The 25,481-nt window shown below is 35.8% G+C and overlaps 2 protein-coding genes across 2 annotated transcripts in view; both read right to left on the reverse strand.

Annotated features, from left to right (window-relative positions):
* The window catches only part of ppfibp2b (PPFIA binding protein 2b), a 61,093-nt gene extending 60,752 nt beyond the window's left edge, over nucleotides 1-341 (reverse strand). The window contains exon 1 of the mRNA XM_088934865.1: nucleotides 126-341. The gene's annotated coding sequence lies outside the window, so the exon portion shown is untranslated. The remainder of the gene's footprint in view (nucleotides 1-125) is intronic.
* Nucleotides 342-2,637: 2,296 nt separating this feature from the next.
* olfml1 (olfactomedin-like 1) lies at nucleotides 2,638-5,795 on the reverse strand. The gene is made up of 3 exons (XM_088934918.1): nucleotides 5,303-5,795; nucleotides 4,432-4,717; nucleotides 2,638-4,156 (listed from the first exon to the last, which is right to left on the reverse strand). Exons 1-3 carry the CDS (start codon nucleotides 5,426-5,428, stop codon nucleotides 3,357-3,359), a joined length of 1,212 nt encoding a protein of 403 aa, XP_088791044.1. The 5' UTR covers nucleotides 5,429-5,795; the 3' UTR covers nucleotides 2,638-3,356.
* Nucleotides 5,796-25,481: the final 19,686 nt, after the last annotated feature.

The following is a 25,481-nucleotide window of genomic DNA, read 5'->3' on the forward strand; positions in this document are numbered from 1 at the left end:
AAACGCTTATTAACACAGGTATCACGGTAAACGTGCATTTACTTAAGCATTTCCAGTATACCTGATCATAAGATAAAAAAAACACTACAACCAAGAAGACAATACATAAATTTTAAATTACCAACCTTTTCCTTATAGATCGTCTACTTTTCTTCACTTTGACTTAGCGCACCGATAATAAAAGTCACAGCTGATGAATCGCATGCAGCAGGCGTTTCAAGAACTTCAAAACTGTGTTTGTACTCTTATTGTAACAGATCGTCTAGCGTCCGGACACTTCTTAATTCTAGTCCCAGAGTGAGTTGCTGTCGCCATAGTTCAATACTCAAGTCTTTCTTCCAATCACCTGTCATGTGATTACAGAGGCGTGCCAGGGCCAGCACAGTACAATACACATGCTGCTACAATGGAGCGTTACCGCACTTGTGTGGTCCGGGGTTAAAGACTTCGCGCTTGCTGCTGTTTACTGCGCTCCAGAAAGAAAGCACTGACAAACCGTACTATAAGGCAAACCCATTTAATAAGTCTTCCTCAGTTTCTTACACTGTAAAAATTTTTTTTTGCTGATTTGCAAAACATTTTTTGTCGTTTTCATCATCATTGGCATTTACGCTTCACCCAGCACTGCGAAAAGTGTATTGAGCATGGATTTCTTGAAAATGTTGAGTTTTACATCGGGATAATTCAAATGGGTCTGAAATGGGGAAAAAAAGGTCTACATTGTCTAAATACCACGAAGAGAAATATTTGTGGGAACACGACGGTGCCACCTGGTGATTAAACCACTTGATAATATGATTATAATTGAACACATGGATTACAATAGCATTTCGGGCTAATTATGTAATCGAAAAGTAAATATAAAGAATGATATTATTGTTGTTCAATATATACAGAAAAAGTCTCAACAGTCACGCAAGTAATGCAAAATGTCCCATTGAAGACCTTCGTATACTGTACAGTATGTGCGTTTTTAGTAATGATGCAGAAAATTCTTAAAGAAACGTTAAAAGTTACCGTTTAAAGTATTAAAAAAGCTTTATTTGGCGTAGTAGTGAATTTGTATTCTTTTAATTAGTTTTATGGTGTTAGTTATATGGCAAGAAACAACGATTCAATAAGATTGTAGTAGTGAGGAATTTTACAGGAATGTTCCTAATGCTTTGATTCAAATAAAGAGCTACAGTACAGTACATATGGAGTTAGTTCAGGGCATTCCTTCACTCAACGTAGTTGGACACGAGTAGCAGCTGGGAATAGGAAACGCTTTTTTACGCGTAGATGCGAATATCTAAGCAACCTTCCTAATCGTGTTGCCGAAGCTCAAACTCTGGGCGCGTTTTAAAAATCGATTGACGAAGTTATAAATTCAGATCATAACCTAGGAAACGAACACGATCAGCTGGACTTAAACTGAATGTCAAACAAATAAGTGAGATCTGTTCTAATTAGACTTTTTTTCTGAAGTTCCCAACAAAAAAGGAGCAACACCTTCAGCATCTTTCTTGTTGATGGTCGCATTGTCGTTAAAGTCAAATGTTTCTATGCAGGATATGAACATCGATAATACTCTTTTCCCTCTTCTTGATTCCTGGTTTTAGTCTTGGTCCAAGTGGTCTATTATGTGGTGTCTGTTGATTTATTTTTTGAAACATGGGATAAACCGTGGGCAGCTGATGTTTTATAACCGTCCTGCTCCCTCCAGTGGTAGAAATAGTTTTGGCTAGTAACCCGAGCTCAAGGATGCAATAGTACAGTAGGTCACATTCCTGCGCAGTTTTCTACTGTGGAGGTAACTATTACCGTAACTACATGAAAATAAACTTTTCAACCATGATAAACAGTACAAAACAATAACCAAAACTCCTTAAATAAAATAGCCGTGTTAGATTGTTTCTAGATAATTTTTTAAAACTCAAAATTAACTATTCAGTGAATCGTAGATTAGAGTCATAGCCATGTGTGAAACATAATGTCTGAATCTTTGTTTCTTTGTTGAAAAGAAGTCACTTAGTGATTCTTAGCACCAGAGTATATTTCACCTCTATGGAAAAGTCAGTATTTATTAATCGTTTATTGTTATTTTATATAACTATTCATTAGTGGGCTCTTTTGAGACATAACGCACCGTAAACTTGTTCCTTGCGCATTTAATTGATAACGTTCTTCTGATCGTAGCATGCTTGAACATTTCCTGGTGTTTTATTGACAATTAGATGCTTTTAAACTTCAATACCTGTTGTGAAACAGATGGAAGCCACTTGCGCAAACAGTAGCTGTGGAACATTAATGAAATCTTCAGGCTCTTTAAGTGGCAATTTTCAAACATTTCTAAACATTTTCTGAAACACTGGCACTGTAATATATAGTGCTGCCCGGATTACTGTATGTACAACTAACAACAGGGGCTTAATAATTTTGCTGCTACCATAGCCTAGCAATATCCTCGTAATGAGCTCGATATGGTATCAAAATGACCATCGGTAACAGCCACCTGCATGTGCAGAATATTGCGCCGTTTCACCTGGTTGGTGCTGCGCTTCGATAGCGTTGGAAATAAGTTCTCTCCTGTGTATGAAGTGCTTTGAGAAACCATTGGAATAAAAAAACGCTTTACAAATGCAATGTACTAGTATTGTTATTGATCAAAAACGTCTTTATTAAGCTTTATGATTTTCAGTCATCTTAAGTACAGTACACATTTAAAGAGCAATTAGCATAGCTCGAAAAATACAGCGTTATACTTTGCTGCATGTTCCTACACCTGCAATTCGCAATTAGAAAGTAGCCTTAATACGTGTAGAACTTACTTTTTCACTCCCAATTTGCTTGACATGAAAGCATGGCTGTGTTTTCGATGTCCTATGGCTTCACTTGTCGCAGCTGGATAACTGCAAAGTGGCGCCGCTACTTTACTGGAGTCTGAAGAACTGCATTTGTTACGGATATGCTGTACATGATTACTTAAAACTTCATGCAGTGCTTTGACAATTTTCAGATGTGAACCACGATAAAAAAAGATTTACAGTTATGTTTCTTAAACCGCTGTGACAACCTGTGGGGTTGTATACAGTAGATCTTATTTTTGGCAGTTCCCCATTTGCTCGTTCAAGTTTACAATACTAGTACATGCTAAAAATAAGTTTGTCATGTTAATATTCAACTTTCTCCGCCTCGTATCAAGACTTGAAATACATAATAGAAGCAAAGCCTGCTTTGCTTTTTAATTAGTGCCTCTTGTAACTGCAATTGCATATTTGCTAAATGGAATTAGATTTGAAGATTTGAATTTGAAGAGAGCATGCAGCATAACTTGCAAAGCTTGCAAATATCTGCCTGCAAATCCGTGCTTTGAGTTATATCGATCCTAAAGATGCTTCGTTTTTTTGCTTCGTAACTAATCTGTAAATGGTCTGGTATCCATCATCCCACGAGTAAATCTGCTTTTCCTTTGGGTTGTAGTGCATAACAGAGTGACTTCCATAACGCTTAGGGAAATATAAGATCTGGGCCTCCTCATTGCTTACCATATCGTGAATATCGTACAAACACTGTATTCTCGATCTTCCCCCATAACGCGAATTGTAGACTACATACAAGGTACCGCATATTAAGAAAGCTGCTTCAGCGTCTTCGCTGCTACAGCTGGTATCCCAGCTATGTTCTACAGAAAGACTTCCTCTGTCTATTTTAGTGATCACTATTTTACGACCAGTGTCTGGATCAGCATGAATAGACCACAATCCCAGCTCATCAATAGCCAAATCGATAAATGTGAATGGGGAAAGCTGATAAACTGGCACTCTGCCTGCCCCCGGCAATAACATGCTGTCGGTAACAGTTCTGTTGCGTATGTGGAATTTTATGATCTCATTTAAACTGCCACTCTTGTGAAAATACAGGAAACCATTGTACACTACATGCCCAGTTCCCTGCCAAGGGAATGGCAGAGTTACATTCCTTGCTACGTGGGTGAAGTTGCTTTCAGTAAATTCTTTCATGGAGGGAAATTCTAATAGAGTAGTATTTTTGGTCCCGCTGAAAAAATAAATTTTCGGCGAAGATTTGCTCGGGTCTTTCATCCATGAACCATGAAGGTCTCCTGCTTTTTTCACAATCTTTATAGACTTTATACTTGTTAGCATGGCATCACAATCTGTAAAGATAAAATAGGCTTATTAATTTATTGTTTTGTAACCCAGCGAGCTGTATTTTAAAAAAAAAACACACCCATTTATCATTGATACAACAGACTGTTTTACATAATTTTATTCAGTACACAAAACTGATAAAGAACAGGGGGACTTGTTACTGGTCATTTGTATGAATATAAAATATTTTGTGTTTTTCCTTCATTGATGCAACTTAAACAAAAAGGCCTAAAGCTTATAGTACTTAAGGTGGTCATGTTTCTCTGCTGTTTTTCCTTACCTGTTCCCAGCTTGAGCTTGTCTGCCTTCTTGCCTTGTGCCTTTTTTACCTGCTGCTCCAGCAACCTGTCGTCTATCTCGACACATGGCTGCATGGGGCTCTGATTCTCCAGGTAATCGATGTCATGCTCGATTCTCTCCACTCTGGACACCACACTCTCCACTTCGCTCTTGAACTCTGTTCTGTAAACACCCAGGCCATCCAAACGAGCCCGCATTTCTTTCGAGAAGGCGTACAGCTCTTGCACATACCTCAAGATGTCTTGATCACATTTTATCAGCCTGTCCTGTTAAAGGTACATAAACACAGGGCTCTCAAAGACCCAGTAATGTATCATGTTTGCAGACAAACCCAGACACAAACACATGAATAAATGTCTTATATTCAATACACTAAGTTTAGAATGATTCTAAAAGCTCTGCAAAGCAAGAAAGATATGTGTGAGAATGTATTTAAAAAAAAATTGATTCAAGATGAAAAGATGAATCATTTAAATAAAACTTGAAAGCCTGCCACAGACATTGTGAAAAACAAAATCTATGTTTCCAGGGAGAGCATTCCCAGAAAACAACCCTGAATATGCTGAAGTTGTTGCAGCTCGTAACTTGTGCAGAGAGAAAACCTTTTCTAAACAAACTATTTTAAACGTGCGTGTCATTATAAACATATGGCTGGTAACACTTTATGTTAAGCACCGCATATTAAGACTTTCTGAGGTTTTCGATTTTTTCCTCCTAACCAGCATATAGTAAAAATGTTAAGGGCTATGCATCACTCAAAAAGCATATCTAATTTTCTTCATCTAGTTAATTAATATCAATCCATCTATTTCATTGAAATACATATTTCACAAGTTAAATTATATCCTTACCTCAAGCATTGCAATTCTGTTTTCAAAGTACTGCATAATGATGATATCTTGAGTGATCCTCTGTGCATTTCCAATCACCTGAATCAAAAGTACAACTATGAAAACTTTTAAATAGCAATAATGCATGACTGAGGTTTAATCCAAGCAAAAAAAAAACCCTTCAAGTTAAAGATGGTTTGATTCACAAGTCGCCTAAAACATGCTTGAAGTTTCACATTAAATGTGATTTTGTTGGTGACTACTTCACTCGCATAAATCTGTAAACAGCAGGCAACTTATTTACTCCATAACCCTTCCCTTTTGCAGTACATTTAAATAATCCACGTGAAAGGCATTTTTCCACAGGCTGAAGTATCGTTCCAGATGGTAATCTAGTCCAGATGTGTTGTGTCATCTAAACTTGCAAACCCTTTCACAAAAAGGAATATTTTCTGTTTGATTATTTGTATGCACAGAAACATTTTGGAGAAATACGAGGTTGCAAATATGTAGAAAGACAAAATGGCTGCACAAAATATTCATTTAGCCCCAGGTTAGCTGACTGGTGAGCTATTCAGCATTTTCAAACTGACCACAAGTTGATTTTGGAGAAGGATGAGAACTTTTTGAACATTTTTTCATAACTTCTACAAACAACTTGCAGAATGAGCTGACTATTTAGTCTTTTTTCCTAACTGCACAAAAAATTGTACTGTTATGGTGCTCTTACCATTCCATAAATTGACTTGCCAAGATAATTAAAATATGTATCTTCATGCTGAAAGAAAACAATACAAAATGTTGTTCACCTTGTTAGGAGTCACAGACTTCAGTTAATGCTTTTGGAAAATGTGCACAATTTGTAAATACGTGTAGATGCGTTTGCATGCTAAAGGATTCTAAATGGTTTTATTGCTTGCTCTGTGGATGAGATATAGAAACAAAGTGTTCTTTACTGTGGCATTATTTGAAAAATGGTTGGAAATTGTTCCATGGCTAACTGTCAGGTTTTTAATCCTGCTCCCTTGACAGTTAATGAACTTCAGTTGACTTATTGTGAGTATTACTATATAACTATCAAATAATGGTATTAGATTAGAATTTGACTGTTCTAGGGTTCTCACTGTCCCTAAAAACATAAGAGCGTAATAAGCCCATTCCACATTGAATCTCACATTTGTTTTTTTCTATAGCCAAAGTTTTTATGGTGAAGTCTCTGTTCCTTGAGGATGACAGACTACATCAACAGCTTGGGGTCTGGCAGAATAATAAAAATTGTTGTAAAAATTAAGCAAATCATCCTTTTAGAGTGGCTGTGAAGTTCTCTGGTAGAACAAAAAGTAGGATACCTTTCTTCTCTAGAAGACTTCAGCTGTGCACACTGTATTTAAATCGAAGAAGCCGCTAGTCCTTCAGCACATGGAGTATGTAACAGAGTTCACTTAACAGTAGTTTGAAATGTGAAGTGGCTAATGGAAAAAAAATTGTACAGATAATGGTGAAACCTATGACAAAGCAAAACCTAATTCTTTGAGTTCCAGAATGTACTGTAAGTGTGCATCATTTCTTAATATTTTTTGGAAAAGAGCAGAGGTTAATTCCATGTAAAAAATCAAAAGTAAAAAAAGTTTTGACTGTAGAACCCTCTACAGGTTTGTGTAATCATTTGTGTTATCAAGTTTTTTTTACCATAAATTTAAGAGTTTTCTACGAAAAAACGAGAAGCGTTAAATGTTATCTGCTTCTGTGATTACTGTATGTGCATTTATGCGTGTGATTGTATGCATTTGGATTCAATTATTTTTCTTTGAGCAGCTAATTTTATTATTTTGACCCTGGTAGTGTGTTATTGCCACTTAAAGAGTGTCTGTTTTTTCAAAATATTTCTAAATCTTTTCGGCTTAACTCACCAGCTGGTTCATAGTCAATAATGAAAATGTTAAGTGTGTAAATTAAGGGTTGTATTGAAATCTGTAAGGCTTTTTATCAGGTTCACAAAGTTTCTGTGCCAGTGAATGATGGTCTGTTTTCCTAGAAACAAATAAGCAAAAAGATTTTCTCATCCAGGGTTTTAAGGCTTCCTGCTTGAATGGTTTTAGAGCAGATGCATTTCTTAATCTAAATAATATTTGTAGACATTTTAAGATAGAATATAACTGTTTTTTAAGGTCAAGTTTACTTTTATTGCTGTTTTTATTGCCCAGGCATTGCAACACAGGCTAACAACACTTCACTTACTGTAGACTGATTTTGATTTTTAATTTTGAATAATCATTGAAGGCAGTTTTATGCTGACTGAACTAATCAGTACTGCAATGAAAATCAGAATCAGCTGTATTAGTAACTAAAACGGATAACCTCCAATTGAATTTACTCTGTAGCAGTGCTGTAGTTTTAAATAAACCACAGTCTACTGATTTGTCTTAAGGCAGTAACTTCTCTTCATGTTCAGAAAAATAATTTATTTTTAAACCTTTGGGAAGCAAGAATATTATTGCTGCCTCTTGTATACTGTTGTTCATTCTAATTGCAACACTGATTTGTGTATTATAGAGAACAAATGGAAAATTATGTAAGAAGCTGAAAATTATATGCTTAACTGTTTCTAATTAAATTATTTTCATTCCTATTTCTAATTCAGATCAATTATGTATATTGATGTATTATGTAATTGGGAGAAAATTCAATATAAATTGAATAATATACATGTAAGTCTGCTTGTTCATGTGGGATTCATAACGGATTTAAAACCCTGAGGTTCACGGAAGGTTTAAAATTAAATATTATAACAGAGCACAGGCAGGAGCAAACTTTTCTGTGGGAAAAAAACAGAAACAACACTTCCTTTCAGTTGTCTGAGTGAAGGTTGCTCACTAAAAAAAAAAAAAACACTAAGCCATTTAAATAATAATAAATTATAAATTATTTTTTGTCTGTGGCCAAATTAAGTAGTTCTGCAGTGATATACTGTACAGTACCAAAATGGTTGATACAGGATAGTAACACTTCACCTGATGGCCTCAGAGGGGCAGTATAGGAAAGTATAGAGACACCAGTCAGAGCTAAGACAGAATACCAATGTTAGTAGCCTTCCAATATTACAGACAAGTAGTACAGAAACCTAAAACCGCTATAGCTGGGTCTCAGAGAACTCGCATCCAGTTAGTCTTACACTGTAGGTCACCTGTAATTGGTAAATAAAGCAAGGAGTCAGTTCAATTAAGCAGATATCTGGTCCTTGTGGGAGTTTATATGGATTTTGGGTTCCATATGATGCCTAAATTAATTTAACCTATAGAACCTGTTTGATAGGACCTATCCAGGACCAGGGTTGGAATCCCTTGATCTCTAGTATCCTTAGAATATGAATTCCTTTGTGTTAGAGCTAAAATAAATTTACTTGACTTAAATTGCAGTTAATCCCGAATTATCTAATGCTAATTGTTTATCATGGTCAATAAAACCATCCCCATAATGTGGATGCTCGCCAACATTTTCTGAAACATATTGTAAAAAAAGTTATTTCTAATCCTCTAATACTCTTTCCTCCAGTACTGATACTATAGATTGTTGATGGACACGTCCTCTGTATCTGTTATTGCTCTTTTCTAAGAGTTGTATTTTTTCACTTAAAAAGTTATAGTCTTAATAGTTGATATTCTAAATAAAAACACTATACCAAAAAGCTACATAAATCCTTAATTTAAACAGTTATTTGGAATTTAGGGTTATAAATATTTAAACTACACTTATTAATGTGTGTTACGTTTTCACTCTAGTGAGTTGGAGTGTGGTTTCCAGAGTTAACGAAGTTCAGGCAAATGGATGCCAATACTTAAAGATGCTGCATTATGACGTGGTATTCAATCAGTCTAACATGCTGCATCATCGTGTAATCTAAATCAACAAACTAATGGATAAGAGTGTTGTAAATTAATGAAATCCTATTGAAGGGTCCAGTTACGTTTTGGAACTTGCCTACATGGAAACTGCTGTTCAATACAGCATGTGCTATATTGTGGATAATTATGGAAACAAATGGAAAAACTAGGCATTTAATGCAAACTATTAGTAGCAAGGAACTTTCAATGTATATTGCATATACAATGAGTTGTCATAGGAAATATCCAAAGACTAATTTATTGCTTATAAAACTGCTATTTGGAAGGAACCCTTTACTGTATACTAAGTGAACATCTTCCCAAGCCCCTCTATCAAAGAAGGCCTTTGGAATGATGTTCCTAATACACTAGAAAACTTCACCCATGTTGCTTGGCTGTTGTTACTGAATCCATGTAAATCCATATGGTCTCAAATATTTGTGAGGACTTTGTGCAGATGGAGACTTCTTTGCTAGTGTTCCATTACAATCCAAAAACTTTTTTTCACCACTGAACATTCGAAGTTATCGTCATGGGGAAGGTTGAATCTCTGCACTACATACTGTAGTTATTTCTGCATTTTTCTTATTTCTTACTTTGGTACATCATTTGTACATGATGCATAACAAGACTGTATATTGCAGGTTTCTATGTTTTTTATTCTAATGTAAGAGAACTGTGTGTACCGAAGTATAAACCTTTTCAACCAAAAACATCAATAAAATAATAAAAGACTCAGACAATAAAAGTCTGAGTGCAGATCTCCAGAAAAGAGAACACTTTAGCTTTTGCCAGAAGAGCACAAAGGAGAGATGTAGCTATGGGAATTTAAACAGATCTTTTGAGCATGTTCATGAAAGTAAGAGGAGCTACAAATGTAATATGTGATTGGGCTGAAACAGAAATATAAAAGTAAAATGGCCATACTCAGTGTTCAAGTTGATCTCTAAGACTGTAATGCCTAGTTACACCTTCTGTGCTCAGTGGTTTATACATATGATTTTGGCTTGGCTCAAGTGTAATTATGTTTGATCTAATAAGTTATATAGGGTACTCCTTAAAAGTGTTATCTAGAAAGCAATGCCCTATGTTTTTTAAGAAGTTAATTCCCACAGGAAAACCATGAAACTTTCTGTGGTGAAAGATTTTGCCTTCCATTTTTTTGTTTCAAGAGTTCAGCAATTTATATCCTGTGCATTTCACAAGTACATACAGCTGCAAATACAAATTCCCAATACATTTTTAACATAAAATACATTTGGCAATACTTTTTGGGTGATACTTTTACATGTAGTCTTGATGCCTGAGCTTTTTGGGGAAGATGGGATTTTAGATTTTAGAACATACATGAAAAAAAGTAATCTAAACCCGTTGACAGATTCCCTGCTGGGCTTTATGAAGATCAGTATAAAACAAAGATACGGACATGGTTTCTTACTCCTGTGTCATTGATTTATTGCGGTTTTATACATTTAATTAGAATTTTACAGCAAGCTGGAATGGCTGAAACAGTTGGCCTTTGAGTTGTTCTGCTTTGGACTTTGTGCAGTCATAAAAATGTTGTAATAAGTCTCAAAACTCTAAATAATAAAGGAAGGTTTAAATTCAGAGTGCTTTTTTTTTATAAACCGACTGAGCGATCCATTGTAATGTACTGAAGGCTTTCTGTACATGGCATATTTGAATGGCATGCTGTATATCTTTCCACTTCATCCAGAATCCCTTGAAAACTAGTAATTTTTTTTTCACAAAAAGACTTTTTTACACCTGTTGCCATATTCCAATGTTACATGCTTAGTATGAATTGTAGGCCATCTCATTTTTCTCTGTATCATTCCCTATTTGGATCCCATACTACATGGCAGATGGTGGAATTGAATATGAGCCAAGGTATCCCTGTTGCTGAGAGTTTCTGGTTGCAAGATGAACTTTTAACATGCAACACACTATACAGTATAGGCGCATTTGAGCCAACAGCAACACACAGTAGACGTGACGGTGACTCCTCAAGGAAGCTACAGATTTATCACCCTTTGTCTGAATCTCTATGCAAAAGAAAAGCAGAAGGTTTATCTCTCAGCTGCTGGAATAAGAACTACAGCAAATCCCAGCAAGGCCCTCTGAACCTTTGTAAGCTTTCTGTGTTGCATTGCCACAATTTTTTGTATTTCTTATCCCACATCTTTCCTTCTGTTGTCCTGGGTTATATTACCTTTTTATCACATATGAATGTGATATGAATGAATGAATGGATGAATATTGAAGGACAAATTATTGTTTAATAATGTGGTTGTCTAATTGTACTTTTACAATCACTTATGGAAATCATGTACAGCCTCTCTGTAATTTTGCACAAAAAATAGAATGTATGAATGAAACCATACACTGCTTACCATATAATCAAAATTGTCCATGAATTTAATTTACTTAGGTTTTTATCTTGTTCGATACTACTTTTTGTCTTACTTTCTTTGAAGTACTTTAGGTAATACAATTGTGTCAAGAGAGGACAGCACAGGCCTGCTTCACATTTGCAGTGCTTTTTCTTGAAAGCCTTCAAAGCCTGCATTTGTCTAATTGGTTTGTCTGAGAATGAATGTTAATGTAACTGAATAAGGAATTTCAAATTCTGTCATTAAAAATGGATCAATGTTGAGTTGATTTTATTCCTCAGCTAATGATAGTCAAGTATTATCATGCATGCCTTTCCATTTTCTAAACATTTCTGAAAGGGAAAATAGAATAAAACAATATTGAAACTGAATTTCTGCAGGTGATGCGTTACAAAGTACTAAACTAGGACGGTGTGATGAGTTAAAAAAAATTGTTGTCAGACCTTTGTATGTATAGATTTTCAAGGTAAGTATACATTTGCAGTAAACGATAGATTAATGGAACTACGCTGTAAAACGTGGTCTTATCCTATTCATAATTCTCCTTATTTTTTAGTAGTTTTTTGGAGTGCATACAGTAAATATCACGAGTAAAACAATTCTCCTTACTTCAGGACCTTGTTAGTTTCTTTAAACTGCCTTTAAATGATTATTTCAGAGACTTGCTCAGTCATTGTATTAATAATGTCTCTGCCATCCTTTTTTGTCTTGGTGATGAGGCACAGATTTGTTAGTCTCATACCAATGGAGCAATCCTTTTTTTCCCCTTAGTTTTTCTGTTTGGGGAAACCAAAGTACAAATGTGCTGCTGTGTGAAGAGAATGGGAAATGTTTTTTTCTTTCTGTAGTACAAAAATCAAGTTATTCTGGATTTTCATTGCATATATGTTTGAAGGCAGTATACTGTAAACAATGGCAAATGCATTATTACTGTAAGTTCAGCCAACCTAAACACAATACAAAGACAGTTTTTGGCTTCAATTATTTTTTTTCTCCCGTGAGCTTCAGGAAAAATCAGTTCATTGGTGCATTTGAAGTTGTCTCGCTTAGCTTCCCAGATGCAGAATTATAAATTATGCACAGAAAACACATGAGACCCAAGCCCACTTCCGATTATGATTTTGCTGGGTCAAATCAATATTTAATTGGAAAGCCAAGTGGATGCTAGTTTTGTGGCATGTCAGATCTTTTTCATTAATGGAGTCTGTGATATCTAACAGTAAGTCATGTTTGTTAGCTCTATCGGATGATTGCACAAATAGTTAATAGAAGACAAAGGGAAAAGATGACTGCAGCTGATAATGGAAAATAACCCTGTTATGTAATTCCAGGAATGAAACCCACTAATAGCAGCAGGCTCAGCTGGAATCCTTTGAAATCAGCTTTTAATTAATAAAAAACAGATTACCGTTACATAAATGACTTTAAAGTGTCCATTTCTGCAGCTATGTAATGGCCTCGGGATACAACTGTCGTTTTCGGTCAGGGGCACATTCATTTCAGAAATTGTCTGGTCCATTTGTTCAATCTAAAACCTGACAAATTTAACACCTAGGTCAGTCAAAATTGTGGATGTGAAATCTCTCCCAATTACAAAAATAAAATCTAATTTTCTCAAAATTTCTTATTCTTTTAATGGCGTAAATAATGCAAGTATCTCACACTTTTGTATGTACAGTACGGGATAGTTATTGCCCTGTATATTAAACCCTATGTCTTTTAAATGTGTAGCAGTATATACACAACAGAAGAATGGATATCCAGTTATGTACAGCATACTGTATGCTGTTTTTAATTTTTTTTAATACTGTACCTCTTGTAACACCCAGAGTTTTGAGAAATGAGACATTGGTGACTGCTCAAGGTGTGTTCTTGTCTAAGCTTGTCCACTCTGACTGGATAGAGATTCTTATTCATCCTGCAGAATTTCTTTTGTTTTTTATTTTTCTCCTACTTCAAACGTCATCTACATCATATATGTTGTATGTATCATTTCCATAGATAAAGCTTAAAAAAAATGAACAGTACATGGTTAAACTGATAAACAGCTGTGCCACAGTCTGTGGGTCTCCATTAAACTCGGTGTGTAGAACCTTTGTCTCCAGCATTCTTCAGTGCACTCTGGGAGAACGTGAAGATTTAACATTAGAAATGTACATGTGTTTTGAAAATGTGGTATTATTTTGTATGCTGCATCTGAACTAAGGCCTTTGATCATTGTTGAGAAGCCACGTAAACTATTGTACTTCTATTGGACTCCAGAGTCCTTCATTCAGGTCTCACCATCTGTACCCATAGCCCACAGAATGTGTACTGGATGTTTGTCTCTCAGTATAAAACCTAGAAATACATGAATAATTCACGTTTGCCTTTCGCCCCCATTATCATGTTGCTGAGCAGCTTCAGGATAACCTAATTTAAACGCTTATTATAAATATGCTAAAAATATTTCTGATAGTCTTGCAGGAAATTAACAAGGAGACCAAGAAAGAACATTATGTTTTACACTGTGCTGTAGCTCACTTCCTTGGATACATCTCTTTTTTAAAATCAAACAGGCCTGCTTTCTACACAAAAGTTAAAAGTGAGATTATTGCAGGCATTTTTGTGATTTTTTTTTATACTTATCTGTGTAACAGCAATGTTAGTATTGTCACTTACCAAAATATCGTAGGGTATGTATTGGGAAAGAAAAAAAAAGCAAATATAAATTCCTCTCTTCATGAATGAGAAGGAAGAAAGCCTCAAACTAGAAACAATAAGGTTGACGCCAGTATCTGTGAAGTTGAGTATTGCTTCTATTTGGTTTCAGGTATAATCTTAACAGAAAGCCTCAATAATATCTTGGATCCTAATGATTGCTATTGTAGCACTTTGAAGTTGTTAGCCTTTGGTCTGTAGAATTTAAATATGCAATGCCTAATAGTTAAACAAATTCAACACAGAAGACCACTTACTGCACCTACTTGTTGCAAAAGAGAGTTCATTTAAAAGTTAACATTCTCCTTTAGAGAGAACTTACCTGTTCTGTCACTGCAGTAGTGATTCTAAATGGATTATTTAGAAACAAAACTGAAAAAGCCAAGAACCATGTCTCATTAAACAAAATCCCATTTTAGGTTTTATTTGTTTTTACTGTAGATGTACTGTAATAGTGATTTATTTGATACAATAGTTATTCTTGATGTAAATGGGTGATTAACATGATTCCCTTGATGAATAAAACCTTAAATCCTTTTCTTTTTCTTGGTGAATTAGTTTCAACTCCGCTTAATGATTTTTTATGCTAATTTTCCATCCAGTCATTAGTAAAACCTTCTACTCATAATGCACAGTAAATGTGCTCAGGGAGACTCCTGGGAGTTACTGCTGTTTGGTTTGATGGACATTATCACCCCCTTGGTACTGCATTTCCAGTTTGCTGGGTTTTTGTAATACCTATGTATAAAACCAGATCATCATTCAGGTGATTGCAAGTTGACAGTTTGAAAAGTGTATTCAATAAGACAGTATTTTTGGTCCTCTTAAGGGATTACTGTAGATAAAGCAGTGGATTTCTTTCCTTTACCTTTATCTTTCTGTGTGATGAGGCCTCTGCTCTGTTTTTATTTTTGGTATTTTGAGTTTCTTGAAAAGCACTCATAATTAAAATTGAATTATTTATACATTACTTTTCTTAACTGGGTTGTCATTTGTTGATTGAAGGCAAATAAAAATTAATGTTCTTTAGACATGAATAGACTCTGATAGTTGTTTATACAGTACAGCACAGGGGATCCTTTTAAAGGACTTTTTAAATTTAGAACATAAAATCTGCTGTGAACTGTGGCTCTGTAATTGGCTATCACCTTTCTTGAATCAAAACTGCATTTGCATGCAAGCAGTAACATGAAGTGTCATTGTCATAGCCCTTTACACCAAACCCTTTTAGAATCATTAACTTTGCTTTCAGTTTAAGATTTGATATCCATCCTGTTAGGTGCAATGTTATGAAAATACCCGGATACAGTACACTAAGGGAAGAGTAGCTGGTAACTTGGAGAAGGTGACAAGTGATGATTGTGCCTCTAGGAGAGAACACTCAGTCAGAACCTTGCTGCAGCCTATGTGTGGTTGAAATGAGAACCATGAGAGATGTGCCCGTCACCTTACATGGTACAAAGCCTTGTAGCTGACCTTTTGGTAGATTTATCTTCTGTATTCTAATTTTGTAATTACATTTCTACATATCAAAAGATAAGTTCCAGAACTGCATTTCAGAACGTATATATTTCTGAAATAATTTCTTGCTGAAGTTTTCTAAACAGTTATTTCTCTACTGACTGTAGGGCTCTATGAGGCCTCAGGAAGAGCTGTCCTATTATTTCTAGAAGAGTTGTCTTTTTTTTCCAAGTCTCTTCACGTGGATCATATTAAGTCTCCTTTTCACATCAATGGTACAGTACATCATATTCCATTGCTTTAAAGTCCTGTGGAATTCCATGTCATTTATTAGAAAGCTGTGCTGTTCTAAACTCATCTCAAAATCAAAATGTGTGCAATTAATTGCATTTTTGTAGTCCATATGGGGTTCTGCGGTTCTTTTTAACACATGGATCATTGCAAGGAACTGTCATCTTAAACATACTGTACATAGGTAATTTACAAAAACAGTAAAACTTCCAGTGATAAAAGTCACTTTAGTCACTCTCGATGTCAGGAAGAGGGAACCTTTAAGCATTGCATTTGAGATTTAGATACAGACAGGGAAAAAGAATGCATTCAGGACCAAGTATAGAGTTTAGAATGAAAGCATTGTGAATGTGAATTCAGTGAAAAATATTTCTGTATACAAATCTCTAACTCTAACATTTTTAACATATGTTCTCAATAATCTTTTACAAGGGGCAGAACGCAACAGGAACTGAAAAAAAGCTGTTCTGAGTGCAGGGTTCTTGCTGTAGAGAAGACAGATGTTTCAGATGGAATCATTATAGTACTCTCAATGAATAAGCTTTCTGAACCTTATAACAATTAAACAGCAGGAAAGACAGTGGTAGGTATTGAGAAAAAAATATGCTGATTTTGGAAGACTGATCATGAGTCTGCTCTTAATCTTTTTTCTCACTTTTTCTGCAAGACTGCCCATTAGTAACCCATTAGAAATGAATGTATTTGTTACTTTATAGAAGTACTTTGCATGGTATTCAAATACAGTAATTGAATTGTGCTAATGAATTTGATTGGCCAACATTGACTAATGAATGTGTTTAGAAGTTGTGTGTTTGAAATCCTTAGCACCTAAGGTGAACTTTCTAATACCAATGTGTCTCCTTGAACATGTTTGAAGTACATACTGTACAGTACCTGTACAGTAAGCAGGTTTCCTGTTTGAACACGGTAGCACATTCTACAGTATATCTGTAGTGTACTACAGTATCTTGAAATTTTTTACATTTAACATTTTCTTTCTTTTTTAAAATTCACTAGGTACTGATTTAGGTCTTATGTGCATTAGGATCTCAAATTCACTCAGTGTTTCTGCAAAAACAGAAAGTATTCCATTAATTCTTTATGATTATTCCTCCTTCTTTACACACCAGCGATGATATCGAAACTGCTTCTTGAAATACAGTATGATAAGAATAGAAATCCAATACAAGGTTCTGTACACAGTGAAGACTACACACAGCAATGAAAAAGGACGACATAACCTCAATGGGAAATTCTTCTGTGGTAAATAATTAATGTCTGTTTCTTACTGTATATTCCTCATGGTTCTCTCATGTTGTCCTAATACAGGCATTTCTTGCTTAAAATATTGTTTCTCATAAAATGCATGCCTTACTTGTAGGCAGTGTACATTTGCATACAAAATGGGAGGACTGCAGATTTTCTATAATTTTGTATTTAAATTGTAATTCAATTTTTTTTTGTCACACGATAATCTTACAACTGATATCCTCCATTTACTCATTGATGGGAGATGTTTTGAGCACATAAATATACATTGTGTAAGTGATTGTGTCTCAGATGTTTAAGACTTTTGCAGAGAAGCATACTGTATATCACCATTCTTTTCATCCTGTTGCATTTAGATGTGGAAGTACTGTGACTTTCTATATGCATATAACCTTATTCATAAAATCTTGGTTTCCTAGCAACATTTTAATAAAATTGAGTTTATTGAAGGATAAAAAAATCAATCATTCTGATTATATTGTGATTTAATATATTAAACGGAGACCAATATTCAATTCTAATCGGGGAAAAAAAGTAATGTTGCTATAATTGGTGCCCTGATACAAGCCATTACACAGAATTCCTAGATGAGAGACATGGGTTAAGCAGCTATCATTTGTTATATTGTAAAATAAGTGCTCTATCATGGTTCGATAATTGCAATATTCTTATTGCCCATTGGGTTGATAAATCCTGACTGCTTAGATATGCCCCCAAGAGTTTCTTCTCCTCATTGGAATGCTGCTCATTTAGTCGAAAGCACTGCATGGCTCTTCATTTTCTTTCCAGTCCCTAATGAGCTGCAAGACTGCGGAAATGTAAATGCTGGAAAAGTTCCATTGCGATGAGATGGTAGATAAATGTGGCTAACCAGACAAGTGTGACTGTAGTTATTAGAGACCATCAAAGAACAACATAGCATGGAAATTTTGATGAGCACTCTGTACTAATCTATTTGAGACCAAGAGTGATGCCATTTATTTTGAAAACGGATAATGACTACTTTGAAGGCTAGATTTTGATTGCTGTACCTTAGCTGTTGTACAACACGTCTTTATCTTTTGATGTTAATGCATGAAGTTAAAAATACATTTGATACAAAATAGTTTTCATCATGTGCTAAATTAATTTTTCTGGAGCATTCTGGAGACTGCAAAATAATAAAGCACAACTTTTCCTTCTACCACTGAAGTGCAGTATTCATCTTAGTAAGGAAAGTAGCTATGTATTCCAGACTTCTGCTCGCTAGACAGCAGATGAGATGGAGCAGAGAGAAAATTACTTCAAGTCAACTGAGGAGGAAATGTAGGTAGATTAGTCCGAGCAAGTCTAAAGTGGAATTTATTCAGAACACTGTTCTGAGTGTTCACACTAGCATGTCTGTGACTGTTCCTCCTACAGCATTGTGTCCCCTGGCATTATACTGGGACAATAGTTTGTAACCACTACTTCCAGTAACAGGAGCAGCAGCAGCATAGCTCCTTAGAGGACAATTGTACGGACTCGGTGAAAATTAGAAGTCGATGAGCCAGAGAGATGCGGCAAGTGGAGAGTTTATTAAATAATCACAGTGCTGATGAGGACAAACAGGTCTGGGACTGAGGAAACAGCTGAGGCAGCAGCTGCGCAGCTGAAGCAGGCAGAGCAGAGACTGAGGTCTGAGGAATGATGCGATGATTAGTGGCAATGATGACTGAGAACCCAGACCCGTAAAACACTGAGAAATCCTTCTGAGAACCTGAAACTGAAACAAACACAAGATGAGGTTAGTGACTCAGTGTCTGAGCCTGAGAAATGTTTCCTCAGGGCTGAAATACTGCACGAGGTCCCCTGATTGGGCTGATAAGCCCAGCCTGATCTCGTTTGTGATAGCCCCGATGAGCCTCTGGCACGTGTGGAATGCACGTTGGTAATTGATGAAGTTGATGTAGCGGTGCTGGAGCTCATCGTGGCGTTTCAAATATACTGTAACTGACCAGACCAAGTCTCTTGGTTTCAGAGATAGCAAGTGTTACTGCTATCGAATATCATCAATTTAAAATCTTCAAAATTTGGCAGTTTATCTTTTGTGATTTCATTGTACAAATCCATGTTAGAATGAAGTGGAATGCAATTGCATTCCATTTTTCTATACCTGAAGGTTCTTGTTGACGTACAGAGTAAGAAAGCATGGCTGAGATACTTGGGATGGAACATGCAAGTTTAGAACAATGTTTAGAGTGCCGTTCCGGCATTTGTAAAGCCAGTGTTTACTGTTACCTGAAGGTAAAATGTTACGCTGTGACATTTACCCATCTTTCCTCATCAGAAATGATATTTTGTTAAAGCAGTTTTTCAAAATTAAAAAAACATTATCCTGATTTACAGTCATAATAAGCCGATACGCCTGCCACAATTCTACATCTTGAAGTTAATGAGTCAGATTACTTGTTCATTGCTTACATAATAAAGCTCTGATTTATCGATTTTCATCCTGTACAACATCAGGATGATCTACCCATACTGTACCTGACCACCTGCTCAACTCTACTCCTCATTCAGACTTTGATCTCCCAGCTGAAGGTGCATGCACACGTGCAGTTTATCAAATCACTCCAGTTCAAACAGAAAGGTGCAGCCCACCTAGTCTTCAACCTTCCAAATCCTGCCCTCTACATTGCCTTCCATTTGTGGCCTGCGTCAGACTCAAAACCTCAGACACAGCCCACAGGGCTTCCAGGAGTATTGCAGCAGTATATCCTTGTCAGTTTGTATGTTCCCCTCAGGGTACTGAGATCTGCTTTCTTAGGTTGAATGGCAGGGGCATGGCTACGAGGCTGCATGTTCCCAGCCCAACTGGTCCCTGTGCTGCGCCCCACAGAGAACAGTGGAACCACCTACCTGTCACTGTCAGAATCTGCTTTCGGAATAAACTAAAATCACATCTGTTCAGGATCTTCCAAACCTCAGAGGCCAGTGACTAGCCTTCACTTCCTTTGCTCTTACAGGTATGTCTCTCAGGCAGCATTGAAATTCCTTAGCACTGTGCAACATATATTATTATTGAATAAATAAATCTCATTCTTTTGCTTTTACGTAAATAATGCAAAATGTTTTATTGTAATTGCACCACACACTGCTTTGTCAGGAACTGGATTTTGCTTTATAGATAATCTCAAAGACATGTTTTGTGATACAAAACAACATTGTTCACAAGTTAGGAATTTAATTGTATTGTAAACATGCTTCATATTCATTGCATACCAAAAATTCAATGAGTGTACAAGGATAAAAGGACTGTCTTCTAAAAGTAAATAAGACTCTCATTATCACATAGATAAGCTAATAGCTAGCTAAAGCTACCTAAAGCTAATGTTGCTTCTTCTTACTGATGTTTCAACACACCCAGCTGTACATGTGCCAGTATATATCCATATGTAATAATTTGAGTTAACCGTAGTATTTAAACATGAAATAAACAGATTTTGTGCAAATTGACAGTAGACAAAGTGTCCCAACCTCATAAGGTATGTCTTCATTTACTTGGTAATTGATTTAAAAAAGCATGACATGTAAATGGTTGTTTAATTTTAACCAGCCTTAGTTGTATGAGCTTCATTTGGCAAGAGAAAAATAGGAAAAATGTTATTAACATTAGTATGACCATTAGAGATGACCAAGCCCATGGTAGCATCCTATATGAAACACCTGGGATACCAAGTTTTTAAGTCCAGTCTTTAATTCCAGTTTAAGAAACTTGTTTGCTTAAGGTGGCTTTTTTTGGCAGATTTTCAGAAATAGCCTTCAGGGATTTTCACAGTTCTGCTTATACCATCTTATTTATTAATGTATAAACCATATTGCTGTAGTCTATGTCATAAAAGATTGAAGTAACCCGTGGTGGCTGATTTTGGTTTTCCCATTGTTCTAAATCTAACATTGCTTAGTTGTCTAATGTCCACCGACTTTGTGGAAATTGAAGTGATTTGTAAGATGTTTAACTTACTCACCACGCTGTAGGTTTGTGACAGTGATCAGGCAGAACCATCACACATAATGAGCTCCATCAGATCAACTGCATGTTGGCATAATGCATGTAATTTAAACTTGTCACCTGCTGAATGTGTGAAAACATCTATGAATGTCATAAACATACAGTATTACAACAGACTACTCCAATAACCTGGGTAGCATTTTAAAGAGACTCGCCCTTCCACTCTGTTATGTGCAGCCGTTGAATAAACAGGCTCCTTTAATAGCTGATGTGTACAGGTAGATGATGTGCTGACGTGTGAAAAGTTTGTCCAAAGAATGCTCTATAATGAGACAGCAAAAGCCACACAACTTCAAAGCAAATGCCAAAAGTCTTATTATATGAGGTTATACAGTACTTTCCTTCAACTTGATTACATTTTAGAGGTTCTTATTTGCTGCCTATTAATTAAGCAGTGTCCCTTTAATGAAAGTGTAGAGAGGTCTTTCAGTTGTTTCTTTGTTCATTCTGTGAGCATGTCACCTGTATGAGTACAAGTCGTGGGTGGTTTTTAACAAAAGCCATTCTGTCATGTGTTGGTGTTATTGCTATACTGTATGCTTTATTAGTGAAAGAATGAAATCTCGCTCTCTTTCTTCTTATTATTAATTTGGTCACGACTTCAAATACCACATCTGTTCCAGGATGGAGTTGGAATGAAAATGTTACAAGGAATTCTGACAGGTGTAGTTCATATAGGCCACGCATGGCAGTGGTATTGGCTGTCATGGAGTGAAAAGGTTTATTAAAAGGCATATAACAATTCAGTGGAGGGACAGCCCAGAGGCCATATACAGTAGGTGAGTTTTAAATTCCATATCAATCAAAGGAAGCTGTCAAAGATCACCATAGAGCTATAAAAAGAACAAAAGGGTGTCCAGTCATTTTATTAAGCTATGTGTGAGGCAAGTAAGTTACATTAGGCATACAAAAACATTGCAATGAAAATGGCCAGTGTGATATCTCTGGTTAGTATTAGACAACTTTAATTTGTAGGAAAGAAAAGCTTGAAAAGCCACATGAGGATAGTGTGACAATGCTCATATTGTAGGCTCACTTTCTGTAGGTCTTGCAGAGCTTGAAGGTTCCACACAGCAAGACAGGGCCTAACAGAGCCTCACGCCAAATGCAAGCGTTTCTGCCAAATGAAACACTTGAGCTGCAGCTGTGCTTTCATTTGTGCAATAAATCAATTGTAAATACAATTTAAGCCTGTGGGTGCTTTGGAATTGTGTATATTCTGAGACATTTACCTTTCTGAATAATAAATGGGAGTTCGGGGAGGATGTAATTGTGGGGCATGGCTACCACATAGTCTAGACAAAAAATCATTCAGATTATTAAATAGATTTGCTGCTGACTCCAGTCATGGAAAGAATGACCTGAAATGTCTGGCCATCATCTTTTTATCCGTTATCCTCTTTTTCACAGTAAAGAAGTAATGAAAATGTTTTATTTGGGTGTTGAGATGCCAATGACATACTTAAGCACCTGTATAGCATTAGATAGTAATGATTTAATTGGCAGTTGAGTGCCTAGCTGAAATGTACATTGGCTGTATTTTCAGTAATTACATCTTCTATCAGGCCCCTTGGGCAACAGTAATTACTGTTTGGAACATAAATTATTAAACAGCATGATCCTTCTGAAGTGCAAAGCAGAGACATACTGTGTGCTCTTTGAACATTTTCTATAACTTAGTCACAAAAGAGCAGTAAACCTCCTTTTTGTCCTGAAAGACACATTTTGTGCAAAAAGAACAACCTCCTATGGATTTGTTTTTCCATTTAAATCTGCTCCTTGAAAAAAAAGTAGCATTTTTTTTATTCTGTGGTCTTTATCTTGTCCATTCCCATCTGTGTTTGTGTAACCATTTTATTTTCATGAAAATGGCCTACTGCTTGTTTGTGTTGGTTAAACAAATAAATTCAGGCCAAGCACTGGGTTATAAGTGTACAAAAACTGTCCTTAGGTAAAGTTCCTCAGATTTCCTTTCTGGAAAGAAAATTACCTACCTCCTTTGGTAAAAAAAAAAAAAAAATAGTTGTTACATTTCAAGTTTTAGGATTCAGTCAAGATTTATTCGTGCATTTATTATGCATTCTTGTCATTCATTGGAAATTGCTGCACCAAAATGTAAGCTCTTGTTGTAAATTTTGGGGAGCTGTACCAGGGAAAATGGATATACATTACACCTACAGTATAATTAATGTAGGTACTTTTATAATCTTGTCTATCAACTTCTTGAATACTCCCGAATGTGCTCTTAACTGAAATATCCCAGAAAATTCTATCATCTCTAAACAAATGCCTCTAATTTACTGCTGTTAGTCACTCAACCCAGAGTTTTTTGTAGCGCTGTTGCCATATCTACCTGTGAAGCAAATATAATTTTGTGATTTGTTTTTTGTACTAAAAAACTAAAATAGACACATTCACATAATTATTTTTATTGGAATGTATCTAGTATAAAAAGCAGATGTCATGGTGGCACAGTGATTAGCATTGCTGCCTTGTGGTACTGGAGCCCTAGGTTCAGTTCCTGGGGTGATATTTCTGTGGAGTTTGTATGCTGATGCTGCGCTTGTGTGGGTTTCCTCCCACAGTCCAAAGACATACTGGTGGGTTAATTAGCTTCTGGGAAAAATTGTCCCTGGTGTGAATGTGTCATATTTGTGTCTGTGTGCTGAACTTAATTTGCTTTTATTCTGAAACAGAAAAATGTATGCAATTTATTGAACAATTGAACAAGCTGCCAAATAATCCATTCCTATTTCAGTGTTCTCCTTTTAGTTTTAGTAGAGCTGTTTGTTTTATTAATCTAATCCATACAGACTACTGGTTATAATTGTTTTTCTGAAAAAGAACAAAGAAACAATGTTTTCTGCTTTACCATGGAAATCCCTAGGTGATCACATAGTATAATGTAATAGTTACTGTGACTGCTGAATAAAAAGAGCATGTACTCATGCTGTGTGTTTTGCACACATCAAACAACAAAAATGGTGCCTTTTATTGGTGTAAGTATGATATGGGTCTAATAAGGAATACATTGTTTCAGAACTTTACCATCCAATGTACATTACTGCTAAAACCAAATAGCTTTATTAGATCCATGCGAGTTCTATATTAAGAAGATATTTATTCTATTAATATATTCTTAATAGAAGAATATTCTTCCAGTAGCCCTTTGGGGATTGCAATTACCTAAAAGGAATGTGACTCCACAAGTCACCTGTGGTTATTGATATTTATACTGAATTTGTATTCCTTTAGAATCCTTAGGTTTAGTCTTCTTCAGTGGAATAACTTTCTCATTTTGTTTTTTAATCACTCACTATTTATTTTTAAAAAAACAGCTCTGTGGTTGCCTCTGTTCTGACACCTGATTATTTAGAATTCACATTTCAGTTTAATAACACTGGTGGAGACCTTTCAACGACTTTTCATAGAAGAGTTGGCTGGGTATTCCTCACAACGTGCACAGATGGTGATCAAATTATTGCTGGGAAATAAGCTTGAAAAGCAACATTTTCTTTTTTTCTTGTATCTCCAACATTGATCCAAGTCTTGATCTAGAGAAAACATATTTTATCGATTGTAGATTTTCTTTCACTTGCATTGTAAGTGATTGCACTGTTATGGGAAGAAAGACTGAGCTTGTTTTGAGAAGACCCTTGTTTTCAGACGATTCATATAAAAGTAGCTCAGGTGGGTAGCTGCGTCAGCATGCATAGGCTGCAAAGGAACAAGTTATAGGTTTATTCCATGCTGAAAAGAGAAGAAAGAAAACAACGTTCTTTGGGTGTGGCTCCACAGCCATAATGTTGTGTTTTCTTTCTTCTCTTTTCAGCATGAAATAAACCTATAACTTGTTCCTTTGCATTCATATAAAAGGCCTTCTAACTTTGGAAAACCACTTTAAATCAATTTTTCCCATCGATAAATAACAAAGGTTTACAATTGAAGCCTCCCTGACAAATTCCCTTTTCTGTGTTATTTTAAAGGGTATATCTTCAGCAAAAAGAAAATTAAGCATGAATGACACAATCTGCAATTGGAAGGTGTTTGGTCATTGTAGAATTGTAATCATGCCACACTGTCAGTCTCAAAAGTAAGTCTTCTTGGTGGAGTCTTCCAGATCAAGAGAGAGTCTTCCACATGCAGTGTACTAGCAGTTATGCTCAGTGCAA

The sequence above is a fragment of the Atractosteus spatula genome, chromosome 16 (genome assembly GCF_055471065.1).
Source record: "Atractosteus spatula isolate fAtrSpa1 chromosome 16, fAtrSpa1.hap1, whole genome shotgun sequence".
NCBI classification, from domain to species: domain Eukaryota; kingdom Metazoa; phylum Chordata; class Actinopteri; order Semionotiformes; family Lepisosteidae; genus Atractosteus; species Atractosteus spatula.